Source organism: Erpetoichthys calabaricus, chromosome 1 (genome assembly GCF_900747795.2).
Source record: "Erpetoichthys calabaricus chromosome 1, fErpCal1.3, whole genome shotgun sequence".
In the NCBI taxonomy this organism is placed as follows: domain Eukaryota; kingdom Metazoa; phylum Chordata; class Cladistia; order Polypteriformes; family Polypteridae; genus Erpetoichthys; species Erpetoichthys calabaricus.
This window is the reverse complement of record NC_041394.2, coordinates 64,122,711-64,136,127: the sequence shown is the minus strand read 5'-3', so window position 1 is coordinate 64,136,127 and position 13,417 is coordinate 64,122,711. Positions and strand designations below refer to the sequence as shown.

The 13,417-nt window shown below is 40.2% G+C and overlaps 1 protein-coding gene across 1 annotated transcript in view; it reads right to left on the bottom strand.

Annotated features, from left to right (window-relative positions):
• prrt1 (proline-rich transmembrane protein 1) overlaps nt 1-13,417 on the bottom strand; it is a 57,772-nt gene that overhangs the window by 16,958 nt on the left and 27,397 nt on the right. Inside the window, exon 2 of the mRNA XM_028801106.2 lies at nt 5,414-5,706. Within this exon, the coding sequence (XP_028656939.1) occupies nt 5,414-5,706 (293 nt within the window). The remainder of the gene's footprint in view (nt 1-5,413; nt 5,707-13,417) is intronic.

Genomic DNA, 13,417 nt, shown 5'->3' with positions numbered 1-13,417 from the left:
AACACATTAAAAATTACAAAAACAATATATTTTAAATCTTCCTAAATCTGAATATATTCTGCCATTATTTGAACACTCACTTTCATCTGGTGTTACACTCTATCATGCCCACTTTGCCAGTCCATGTGCTATTCTCCCAGACCAGGTCAGATCAGAGGTGCAGAAGACCAAGATGTCTTCCAGCACATTATTAACTGGAATGGCTTTTTATGGAAAGTATGGTGGCACAGGGGTAAGCGTCACAGCTCTGAGACTTGCAGTCAAATCTATTCCTTTTTTAGATTGTACAATAATCCTTTATCCACATTACTGTGTTAAATCGCCCCCTAGTTTCCTTTCACATATTCTTTAACTGATACCTCCAAAGGTGCCCAAAGTGAATGTGCTTGTGTGCTGCCATTGATCTATCCTATAATTCCCTAAACACCATAAAACAGGTTCAGAAAATTGTTAGATGGATAATAAGTCAGTAGTAGAGATCAGACTGCATTCTGAATTTTTTATCATTGTACCTGGAAAGGAATCGATGAATATATGACTTATGGGTTAGAACAGAAGGAGTAGGAACTGGGTTGGTGACTTTGTAAAGGTTTTTTTCTTTTTGTAAAATACTGTAATGCTATCTTAACAAAATCCAGTTGCTTTAGGATTAAAGCCCTACAGTTGTCCTTCAAAATATTGTGTGTCCTTCAGGAAATCAAATAGCCAGTCAGTGGCCTCATCTTATATATAAACATCTACGCGTGGAAGTGTGTGTGTCTGTCTGTCTGTCTGGCCCGGAAGTGTGAGGCTACAGCACAGAGCTCAAAGAAAGCGACTCTGTCACCAAAGTTAAACTGCCAAGAAAAAAGAAACTCACTTACTCACTAATACACAAGCGAGGCGAGCACATCAACAAAATGAAACCTCAGAGGAGAGAGAAACTCGCTTAGCTGCTGATAGACAACAGAGGTGAGCACATCGGCAAAACGAAACTGCCAAGGAAAGAGAACCTCGCTTAGCCGCTAATGCACAACTGATGTGATTGATTGAAGTGCCAGAATCCATGGTTTCTAGAAGCCTGGGCTTTTTACAGCACGGGCTTACACGGCTAGTTGTTAAATAAACACGTAAATAATGGTAATACCATTCTGTGCTTGTGAAGCACTGTGCGATGCTGTAAACTATGAAAAGACACACGATATAATAAAGTCTGTTTATTTCTTTTAAATTCATCTCGATACCTTCGTTTTTTATAATTTAACACAAATTGTTTCTATTTACACACCTGGGTCTCTTAGTAATAAAAACATAGTAATGCTAACAGGTCATCCTGGTGGCAGAGTAGCTAGTGGTGTTATCTCACAACTTCCTGAGACTGGATTTAAATGTCTTTAGGTAATTATACTGTATGAGTGCAACCTGTATGTTCTCCCTATGTTCTCACATTTCTTATGTGTCGACTGGTGACTCCTGCGGGTTATGTGTGAGTTGTCCCACTAATAGACTTTTCAAGGGTTCCTGGTACCTACCCTGCACCCTGTGCTGCCAGGATCATATCTGGCTCCCACGAGTAAACTATGTTCAGTAAATAAAATGGAAACACATGAAATTCAGTCACATTTGGTGGCAGATTTGTGTCCTCAGTGCACACCAATAAAGTGGCAGCAAACTTGACTGTGCAGTTTGCTGAACCCAAGTTGTAAAGCAAACCAGGGGCCATACATGCGCATGTGATGTTTTTCTTGACTTTTTTCCTTCATTATTTAGTGAGATTATAAAGCCATAAATGTGCCTGGGGAGTAAATGTCACTGTAGTTTTGGCTACACTGTGATTTAACTGTAGTCCGCCTAGATAGAATTCATAAATCCCCTCTGTTTTATTCCCCAAATTCTAAAGATCATCACTATTCAAGCCACAGCAGACAGGGTGGGCTTACCTCTTCACACTGCAAAAAATGCATATGTTTAATCTAGACAAAAAAACTTTAAATCGGGGTTGTTTTAGTTTTATTTAGCAAATAAATCCGCCAATGGGGTAAGCAAAATTTACTTGACAATATTTCTTAAATTAAGCTAAATAATCATAAATACAACTTATTTGGTATGTGAATAATTCTTAGAATAAGGAAAATAATATTTAATGTCACGATTTAAATACTTTTCACTTGCTTAGATTTCATTTTTTGCAGTGCACCCCCCCAACCTACAAGCAACTATGTTAACTTGCTGCAAATTTGGACAAAGCGCATTATCTGAATGAAGCCCCTTTGACTTTGTAGCAAAGCCTCAAGTCACCATGCACATTATGTCAGTCATTGTTGATCTTTTAGTATGGTTTAACATAATTGATAATGGAGGGGGGGGGGGGGGGGGGTACCACTTGTTATTGTTGAAGTATCTGCCTCTGTTTTTACCATTATATTAATACATATTTTCAGGAATACGTTTTGTAATGCCTACCAACATTCTTCCAACCCGACTTGATAGCATGAGTTTTCTGCCCCACATAAACCTGCCAACCTTCTTATCTTTCTTACCTTTCATCTGTGAGGCTCCTTCACCTTAACACTCTAACTGAAGGTGAAAGTCCCTCTTCTCTGTAAATCACTGAAGAAAAACTCCTAATCTTTGACTTCTGCCCTTTCATAAATGTTTGTACTCAATTGTTTTTCCACAGTGTTGTAGCTATGTTCTGATAAGTGTAGGCAGTGCATCCTTTATCTTGTGTGGTCATCACACCATTTATTCACTAAAGAACATTGTGATGAGCCTCAGAAAACAGATGCTGTGCAAAATAAATTCTAGAGCAGCCAGCAGACTGAATCATTTAGAGATCAGAGATGGGCCTGGCTAACTGCAGTGGTCAGTGTAGTAGGTAGACATAACAGTTACATCTGTGATTGAGCCAGCTACTCTTGTGTGACTGTGAACTTTCCAGAAGAAAGTCACCCACCGCTTCTGGAAAGCTCTTTGCAGGTGGTGGGGACTTCCATGAGGGAATTAAATAGGTTAGAAAGATGGTGCAGTAGTCACACAGTAGGTGGGACTCAATAAGAGCCTGCATGTTGAGGAGACCCCTGGAGCATGGAAGGAGCCAGAGGAGCTGATGTGCTGGATGATAGATCGAGGAGAATCTGTGTAGCTGAATCGAGTTAAGGAGAAACAGGGGGCTGAAGAAATGATTGATTGATACATCTGCAGGTTTACAAAAGACAAAGTGAGATCAACACGTGTGCACGTGAGAATAGAAATAGCAAGGTGAGAGAAAACTTGCTCCAGTGTCTAGGTACATACTTGTTGTTTTAAGATGTTTAACATGATCCCCTAACAGCAGGGAAGTTTTCTTAGGCACACTAGAGTTAAAATATTGCCTGTGTTGAGTAAAACAATTAATAAAACGATTTGCAGAAGGGCTGAACCACTAATACTGTGATTGTGTTCACTACTAAACTATCAACTGACTAGAGGCACTTTACCACAACAGAAACTTTGTTCTCTGGGACCAATGAGTCTCTGTACAATGTAGGTCCTGGGCCACTTGAGGTCTCAGGCCACTTTTGTGTGTTGTGTTCCCACCACACAACAGGAATGTAACGTTTAAGTAAAATATATGACATACTGTACAAAGAAGAACGATGTAGTTTTAAAGAGAGACATTTTGGGAGTTCCCAGAGGACACCAAGAGGGTGGCAATGGAGAGTGATGAGGTGTAAAGTGATCCTTACCAATAACTCTCCAAAGTCTAATGGATTTGTAAGATTGCTTCAGTACTTGTGATCTACCAATCAGGACAATCATTCACCAGAGCCCCGCCCACAATAGTTTCTGGTTGAATGAAAGGACCCAGTAGTAGGAGCTAAAAAAGTACCAGGAACTACAAATAGCCCGAGTTCCTATGGTTGGAATGCTAAAAAAGTTCCAGAGTTTCTAAAAAGTCCCTGGTTCCTGAAAAATGTTCCAGCAGTGGGAAAGCGTCTTAGGAAAGGTTACTGGAGTCGCACCATAAAGGTGGACTGAAAAATATTATACAAAAATATAACAGTATGTACAATTATGAGTGGCACTGGGTACAAAATCACTCCCTGTCTTCTGTGTTGAATTTGCTTGTTCTGAAAGTGTCCATCTTTGTGTTTCTTCAAGTTCTCCAGTTGGTTAATTTGTGACTCAATACTGCTCTGGTGTGTACAAGTGAACCCTGCAACGGACTAGTGGATCTTCCAGGGCTGTGTCCTTCCTTGAGCAAGATGCTGCCTGGACAGACTCTGAATGCCCGTGACTGTAAAATTACATTCAATTAGTTAAGTAAATGGATGAACTTCTAGGATTAAGCAGCAGCATAAAGATGAATCAAACTGAGGTAAGCGTCAGAGACAAGTATTTACAGCACCCTTCCCTGGCCTGATAAGCTAGAAGAAAATGTGATCCATAGATGGATTGATGTACACATCTGACCCCAAACAAATCAAATAATTTGAAAATAAATTAATTACAATCTTCAGTTTATTGCAATACTGGGTAACTGGAAGCAACAGCATATCCTGATAGCATCAGGTATACAGGGGAAGTCAATAGGTCTCCTAACGTGTCCATGTTTGGGATGAAGGCAGAGTACCCAGACAAAACTTACATGAACATGAGAAGAACATGCAAACAGCAGCACACAGTCACCAGACCTGTCTGAGAATTGAACCCAGCATATGGAATTGAGAGACAGCAGTGTCAACCACCGTACAGAATACACCACACTAAAGGAATAAAAATGTATCAGACTGGGTTAGTTGGGTCAGGAATTAATCAGATACTTGGAGTGATGAACTGTACATACTAATGGAAATCTATCCACTTGCTTTTTAAAAGCATTTATTCTAGTCAGGGTTGGGGTGGGTCATAAACTCATCCTTGCAGCACTGGACGCAACGTAGGGATGACTCCTTCCCAAGGCATACTCTTAGTCACTTTTATGGAGTATCTAACAAACATAATTTGGACTTTTTAGAATGAAAAAGGAAAATTATAATATATGGAGAAAGAGCCACGTCAATATGCGCCAGCATCACGTGGATAGTGAACAGGTTGCAATGTGAAGCCCAATGTACCACCGTGTCCCCCTTAATAAATATATGCAGAAGAAAAGTAACTGATGACCAACAGACCATGAAACAGAATAAGTGGACCTGAAATTGAATTGGTACTTGGAGCAATGTCTGTGCTGTTTGAAATCTTTGATAAAGTCTATTGTTTAGTTCTTTGTTGATTTGATAACAATTATATATTTTTTTAACATATATTTAAATATTCTCTCAAACAGGCTATACCTTTGCATTAACAGAAGGAACACTGATTTTTATAAGTTAGCAATGATCAACTTTTGTGACCTTTGTTAGAAGAATTTGTACAAAGAGATGGAATAAAAGAAAGGAGATCATCTTACCGCTGTCCCTATAGGATACACAGGCAGGTAAGCAGTACAAGGCTGTAGCTGGAGAGGGTATCCCGAGTGGATGTAGCCTCCTGCAGGCATGCCCCCAGGTGGTGGCTGGGTCTGGATAGTATAGCCTTGGGGATTTTGACCCCCAGGTCCACAATTAAACTGGGTCTCCTGGACATAGCCTTCTGGGACAGGAGGAGGAGCCCCAGGATACTGAGATTGATTGTTGCATGGTGGACCATCCTGGTTGGGAATGTAAGGTGGAGGGGACATCTGGGGACATCCTTCCTCTAAACCTAAAGAGGGAAAGAAAGGAAAGAGAATTATAAAATTTATGAATGTACTTCAAAATAAAAAAAAATCCATCCATCCATTTATTTTCCAAATCTTCTAATTCCAATGCAGTTCTGCAGACTCTTCCACTTGGGTGCAAGGCCAGGATCAGCAATGCTGGCATGATGAGAATGTGCCAGTCCATGGCTAGGCACACTCATGCACGCAGGGCCAATTTACACATGCCTGCATGTCATCGCCATGTAGGAGGAAACAACTCAACATTAGAAGAAAATAGAAGCATTTGCATCACCTTTTAGGCGTAGACAGATGTGACTCAGAACTGGAGGATGGTGTGCGAGGTGCTCTGCCAGAGAAAGAGTTCCAGTCTGGTCAAACTGTAGGTGACTTGAAATCTAAGAAAACCTTTAGGCAAAGCTACAAATAAAGCATCTGACAGATATTAAAAACTTACACAAATAAAACCTGACAGAATCTCTGTTCAGACAAAGTCTGAACAAAAGATACTGTAGCTACACTAAGTAGAATGAGTAATGATGCCACCTCATAGCCGTAGGAGCCAGAATTCAATCTGTGGGCCAGTCACTGCCTAAAAGGAGTGAAAGCTTACCATTTTTATTTGATTTTTCCTTGCTATTGTTCCACTTCCTAAATATGTGCATGTCATTATTAGGCAACTCTGAACTGTGTAAATGTATCCTGCAAAGGGGTCCTGTTGCATTTGGGACTGATGTACATCTACCTTGTGCCTAATGTGCAAAATTCAAAATTCGCAGATGACTCTAAAGTGGGGTACAAAAGACACAGAGGAAGCAGCAAAAAGCAATTAAAAAGGCCAGGAGAATCTTCTAAAGTGGGGGAACACTCGAAAAATAAAGAGTTTAACACAGAATAATGTAAAGTACTACGTGCAGGCAAAAGAAATATTATCATAAAAATAAGCAACCACTGAAAAGGACTAAAGAACATGAGGAAATTGACAATTGAGAAGCCACCATTCATTCCATCAAGCTCAGTCAGTCAGCTAATAACTAAAGCTGGCAGAAAATTACACAGCTTCTAGTCGGAAGAGATGTCAAACTTAACGACAGAAGTTGGTGGATCTCATCAGTTTGAGGATGTCAGATAACTAGTAGTCACAGGGGATGACAAATTACACAACACCATGTGGACTTTTCAGTTCATATTTGCAAAGTAACACAAGTTTGCCACATTCTGATAGCCAATAATATGCTGCCTGACAGAGTCAGTGCCTGTACAAAAGCTTTCCAGGTATGGCGAGCTCAGCCACATTGTCAGCCATTTTATTTTGCTTTTTAAATTCTGTCTTGGTACAACAAACATCAGACAGATATGTCTCTTTTTTGTTGGTTCAGTCTATAATACCCATGTTCCTTCTTTCCTTAGGACTGCATAGTATATGTTGCAGGTTTGGGTGTGCATTCACTGGTTATCAGCTCTTACATACAAATGACTTAAGACAGAATCAAACATGTCTGATGGGGTGAGTCACAAACCTGTCATGTCCACACTAGTACACAAACATTTGTTTCCATTTTCACCTTTCACTAACAATAGTTTGGTGTTTTCAACGGACGAAAAGAAATAATTTGGAAAAAGATCTCCAGAGTTCACCGTTTCCAGTAAAAATGAAGATTTCAGAAAACGCAGACTCCATTACACTCTGGTTGGTTCATTCTTACTACATGACTCTTCCCTGATTGGTTTCTGCTTATTACAACATCTAATTTCCTGACTGCTCACCCTTCATGGAAGAAAAACATATTCCAACATGACAGGCATGGAAGAGTTGTTTTCAATGGCACTTGTTGAGTTGGTTCCCTGTATGCACCTAAATTGCATCTTGTGACTACTCACTGCATGTTAGAGTCAGCAGTCACATATGTGTTCAGCATGTTCGGTCCGATTGACAAGCCACAATGTAGGCGCTCAGATTATACACATACGATACACTCACTGCGGTCAGTACACAATGAATTTCTGGAAATATGATGGCAATAAAATGTTCTCAGAAGATGTCTCCCATTATTAAGACAGACGACTTCAATTTCTGACATGACAGAAATTCTTCCACTTGTATGACGGCCCAATTGTGAGAGACATTCAGGCATTGCAACCACTTTCATCTTTGCACTTGAAATGACAGCTGATGAAGGTGAAATTTGACCCAGCACAGAAAATCAGTTGATGACTGCAAATCAGATCATCAATCACACAGTGCATGCCTGGTTGAAGATGTTTATGCTGTGCACATGCCCAGTGCAGGCAGACGATTACGTCATATGTGTTTTTGGTTATTTAAATATAGATGAAAATAGTTTTATAAACAATTTGAATATGCAAGTGTGCATGGAGATAATTTTTGTTTAAAACTGCCATTGTTAAATGAAAATGTAGCAGTGTGGATCTAACCTGAGTTGCTAGGGATGTCAAACTGTATTACTGGTGGGCTGTGACTGTAAGATCATGTTAGTGAAATCTACATCTGTAAATCACTGAAAATGTCGTATAGCATGATGGGGGCTTTACTTGTCTGAATATCTCATCCAGATACTTTTCAAAAATTGTGAGTGCTTATGTTGATAAAAATTTGGAATACTGCATGCTGTTCAGGCTGCCACCTCACAAAAAAGCAGAAACAGCACTAAGACCTGTATAGAGGGGAGCAGCCAAGTGCATCCTGGTCTAAAGGTATAAACTCAGATGATTTAATCCGGCAATTAAATAGTGAATCACATCAAGGGTGCCATAGAAATTAAGGAGAGGAACATATAAGATTGAAGCCAGGAAGCTCTTATTCACACAGTAAGTTGTGGGATTGGATTCCAGAACAAACTACCAAGGTTGAAGTACTTAACTGTTTCCACAAGTTTTTTTTTTGTTCTTTATTTTTCGCCTTATACAATTTCTTGTATTAGGAATTTGTTAGTTTTTGCATACCCCTTGGGATCAGAGCGCAGGGTCAGCCATTGTAGTGCGCCCCTGGAGCAATTACAGGTTAAGGGTCTTGCTCAAGGGCCCAGCAGAGTAGGATCTCTTTTGGCAAGGATTTGAACCGGCAACCTTCTGGATACCAGCACAGATCCTTAGCCTCAGAGCCACCACTCCGCCCTACAAGTTTGTTCATCGGTAAAATTCTCCAAAGCTTTTTCCACTGTAACTATGCTGTGTTTGTGGGTGAGCTTGTTCACAGAACACTTTAATGCAAATTTGCCAAGTGGCTGGCTTACGAAAACATTTTTTCACATAGCTGCAGCAGCCATGCGCAGAACTAAACAGGTATACTGTAAGAGTGTGCATGATCTCCTTCATTCATGTCTTTTGTCACGACCAGATCAGTACTCTGGCAAGATTTCCATCCCACAAGCATTTCAATTAAAAAAAAAAAAACTTGCTGTATTTTCATTTGAAGGGTACATTAGGCAGTGCAGCACCACATGACTAATTTGAATGCATAATTAGCCATGTGTCCAGCTACAATCTCAAAACACGCCTTAAAGAAGAACTTTAACCTACCTCTCCTCAAATCAATCCTGGTAAATAATAATAATAATAGGGCGGCACCGTGGCATAGTGGGTGGCGTTGCTGCCTCGCAGTTGTGAGACCTGGGGACCTGGGTTCACTTCCTGGGTCCTCCCTGCGTGGAGTTTGCATGTTCTCCCCGTGTCTGTGTGGGTTTCCTCCGGGCGCTCCGGTTTCCTCCCACAGTCCAAAGACATGCAGGTTAGGTGGATTGGCGATTCTAAATTGGCCATAGTGTGTGCTTGGTGTGTGGGTGTGTTTGTGTGTGTCCTGCGGTGGGTTGGCACCATGCCCGGGATGGGTTCCTGCCTTGTGCACTGTGTTGGCTGGGATTGGCTCCAGCAGACCCCCGTGACCCTGTGTTCGGATTCAGCGTGTTGGAAAATGGATGGATGGATGGATAATAATAATAATAATAAAGAAAGATGAATGACTGTTTTCGCCCAAAGCCATGACTTCAAACAGTCCCATTTCACCGTTTCATGGCACATCCGATGTGTAACATAAGAGTGGAACTCTGTGAGCGCAGTTATCTGTATTTTATTTACTTATTGCTAGTTTGTGACCATTTATTGTATTTTTGCTTGTGGTATTTGAGGCTGTTGTTGTTTGAGGCACAGTGGCACAGTGGTCAACATTACTGCCTCACAACCCAGGTCACATTTTTGGCCACAATTATCTGTCCAGAATAGTCAGAAGATGCTTCTCTAACCTCAGTGGTACTTTAAAGACCGTTGCACCATTAAAATCCACTCAAAAGTAGTTCATCTCCTTCTTCCCATTGATTTCAAGGCATTTTGGTAATTTTGTTTAACTCACAGCACAGCGAACTCTGTGAGGTTCACTCATAACTACAGTAGTTCTTATGATGCAAGGGTGGATACAAAAGAGAAAAGACAAGCAGTGTGGCCTGTAAACTACACGGCTGCAGTTCAGTCTCCACTTCAGACTTTACACTTAATCCATCTAAAGATAAATGTATATTACTATCAAATGTGCTAATGACTAGGACAGTACATTAAATAAGAACACGATTAACTTCCTTAACTTATTAAGTCTTTATTTCAGTTACTACATATGGCACCATAGTTAAGCTCAGGTCTTCACTTTGCAAATTTTCAGTTGCGAATCCTGTTTACTCTTGGATCTTTGGTGCTTCCCATAGTCTTTGGCATTGTGCTAATCTTTAAACTATTGAAGTTTTGTGTCCTCGCATGTCCAAAACTCAATGCCAGGTATCACCATCCACAAACATCCTTGGAGCCATCTGTACTCAGTCTAAAGCCGCTACCAGACTGCTATGGGCCTTATCCCAATATTGTAACCATACTGGGCTTCAGGTCTAGTAAATATAAACAGAATCATTTAATCAACATTTATTTTATATAGTGCCCTTAACAGGGCACACCAAAGCAAGTTACATCAAGTGTACAATAAAAAGTAACAAGATAAAATACAAGATTATTTCATACATGATAAACTAAAAGGAAGCAAAGCTTAATCAATGAATGTGAGCAGATAAACAATGCCGCAGAATCAGGGTCAGTACATTTGATATAGACAATTAAAAAAAACACAGTAAAATGACAGATTTTGCTGATTAAAATGCAGAAAAGAACAGATAATTTATCAAGTGCTGAATCAGACCATGGAAGGAGCTTCTTGGAGAGCTCCAATGAGAAGGAGCCACAAAGCTAAATCAGCACTGACCAAGAGTTGCACAACAAGTCTTTAGAAGAGGTCAGCGTCAAGTGGATCTCAGATATCTGGTAGGCTATTATGACAGGTTATCTGGTGTGTTGGAATTAACTGACTCCTGAATATTAACTAGTAATGATCTTCACCACATGAAGCATACATGTGGCTCTTCATATGCTGTCACTATTGCCAAACACACTGATGGAGATCCATTAAGATTCATCCTGCACGTCAGATACACAGGTACAGTCTGACTTCCTTGAAACCCTGAGTTCACCTGCACCCCATAACTTGTCAAGAGGACATGCTGTACACACAACTGGTATACCATGCACAGTGGAGGGGATCAGCTATTACAAATACCGCAGTAAAATAATAAGACAGCTACCCGAAAATAAATGACAGGGATAGCAGTTTGCTGAACTATTTAATGACTGACTACTCTCATTGCCAAATGTGCTTCTATGCCAAAAAAAGTCACAGTAGAGCATCAGGGGAAATAAATTCGAGGAAAAGGGCAGCACAGCGCCATTGAGAAATCAAAGAAGGAGGAGACAGAAGGTGGGGGTGGAAAGGAAACGCCTAAGACAGTCAACATGAAGGAGACAAAGACACTGTGAAAAAGAATAATTAGCACTCACAGAGTGGGAAAAAAAGGAAGAGCGAAGAGGGAGACAGAGATCAAGGACACACAGCATTCATTAGAGGAGTTCAGAGCAAGAAGAAAAGAGCTGACCTCAGTCTGAGCTCAAAAGCTGTGAGCCTGTAACACCTTATTGATTTTGCTGGTGTGACATTTGACCTAGCTGATAACCCGCATTGGGAAAAGATTTCTGAGAGTGAGGGAGAGTGAAAATGAAGTGTAATCTAATTACTGTGTTTACTTTAATATGAACTTACTTTTCTGCGAAGATGCAGATGCAGTCTCATTGTTCTGATCAGTGTTCTAAATAAAATTAATAATAACGAGGTGAGCCCTGTATCTGATGCTACCAGGACAGACTCCAGTCCCACCTAGAACTGGATTAAGGGGGCTACAGAATGCTTAGATTACATTTTGCAGTTTTTTTGGGATGTATGAGGAGAATACAGTCCTAACTCCACCTAGACATTGAAGGTGATTTGAACCTTAGACTCTGGAGCTGTAAGACATGCTCCTTCAACCACTGCACTACCTCATTATCCACATATACTGTATATGCATACCATATATTCTCAGATCTGACTAATCCAATTCTGGGATGCTGGGAGCTGTAGCTTTTTCTTACAGCAACACACATCCCTGATTAGAGTGCTAGTCCTCCTGAAGGTAGTAAACAACTCAGGATAGAACATCAGTCCATTGGAATGGCAACTCACTCACTGAGTGTCAGTTTAGAATGAGCAATCACACCACGCTTATTGTGTCATATTTCTGATATCTAAAGTCGATGTACACAAGACAGACAGTGATACTATCTTAAGAAAAAAAACTTTCTCACCCTGGCTTGGGCAGCTTGTGTATTCTATGGTGGTTTGGCACAATCACTTACTTAGATGTCACATTTCTAGCCAAGTCTTTGAATTTTTTGGAATTAATACTGTTAAGTGTAGGCGAGAGATCAGAGGATGAAAAACATTGCAAAGCCTGCCATATTCTCTTTAAAGAGAAACCAAGTGTATCCTGGGATTAAAGGGGATATCTTACTCATTGGAATTAAACCTCTTTGTTCTTGAATTGAGAAGACGGCATGGGATTTCACCCAGGTCTTCAAAGGCACTGATGAAATTGATCCATCAGCATTCCTTCACTTAAGTATTGAATTACATGTGTAGAAATAAGGAGGAAGTTCATTTAAGATGGAAGTATGAGAGCAGTTCTTTACACAAAAGATTATTAGAATCTGGAAAAAAACATCCAGCCAAGTAATTGAAGTAGAAAACAACGTTCATAATGTATCTGGATATGTAGGTATTGGAAAAACTTGGCTACCCAAACAAGTTGGATGGACTGAATGGTCTTCTCTGGTTTGACAGACTTCTAAAGACAGATGTTCACAATGTAAACTCACAGAATTAATTCTGAAGAGCATTCTCAGATAAAAAAAAATGGGAGCTCGTAAAGGGCTCTGATTTCAGGCACTCAAAATCCAAAGGAGTAAACCTGCTTTTCTAGTTCAGACTCACAGGGAGCAATAGGTACAAGGCTGGAGCCAAGCACAAGTAACATTAACAATTAATTAAAAGTTGCACAAACACACACTTATAACTGATCAATTAGCCTAGCATGCACCTATGTGGAATATCAAAAGAAAACAAAATTCCTGGAGAATCCTCATGGAGACATTTGGAGACATTGAGAAAATGTCTCCAAAAAGACAGGGACAGACACCAGGAATGAAACAAGGTACCTGGAGCTATGAGGCAGCACTGCCAATGACTGTCTCTAACACTACACCACATTAAATAAAACATGAAGCTTTAAATTGCTC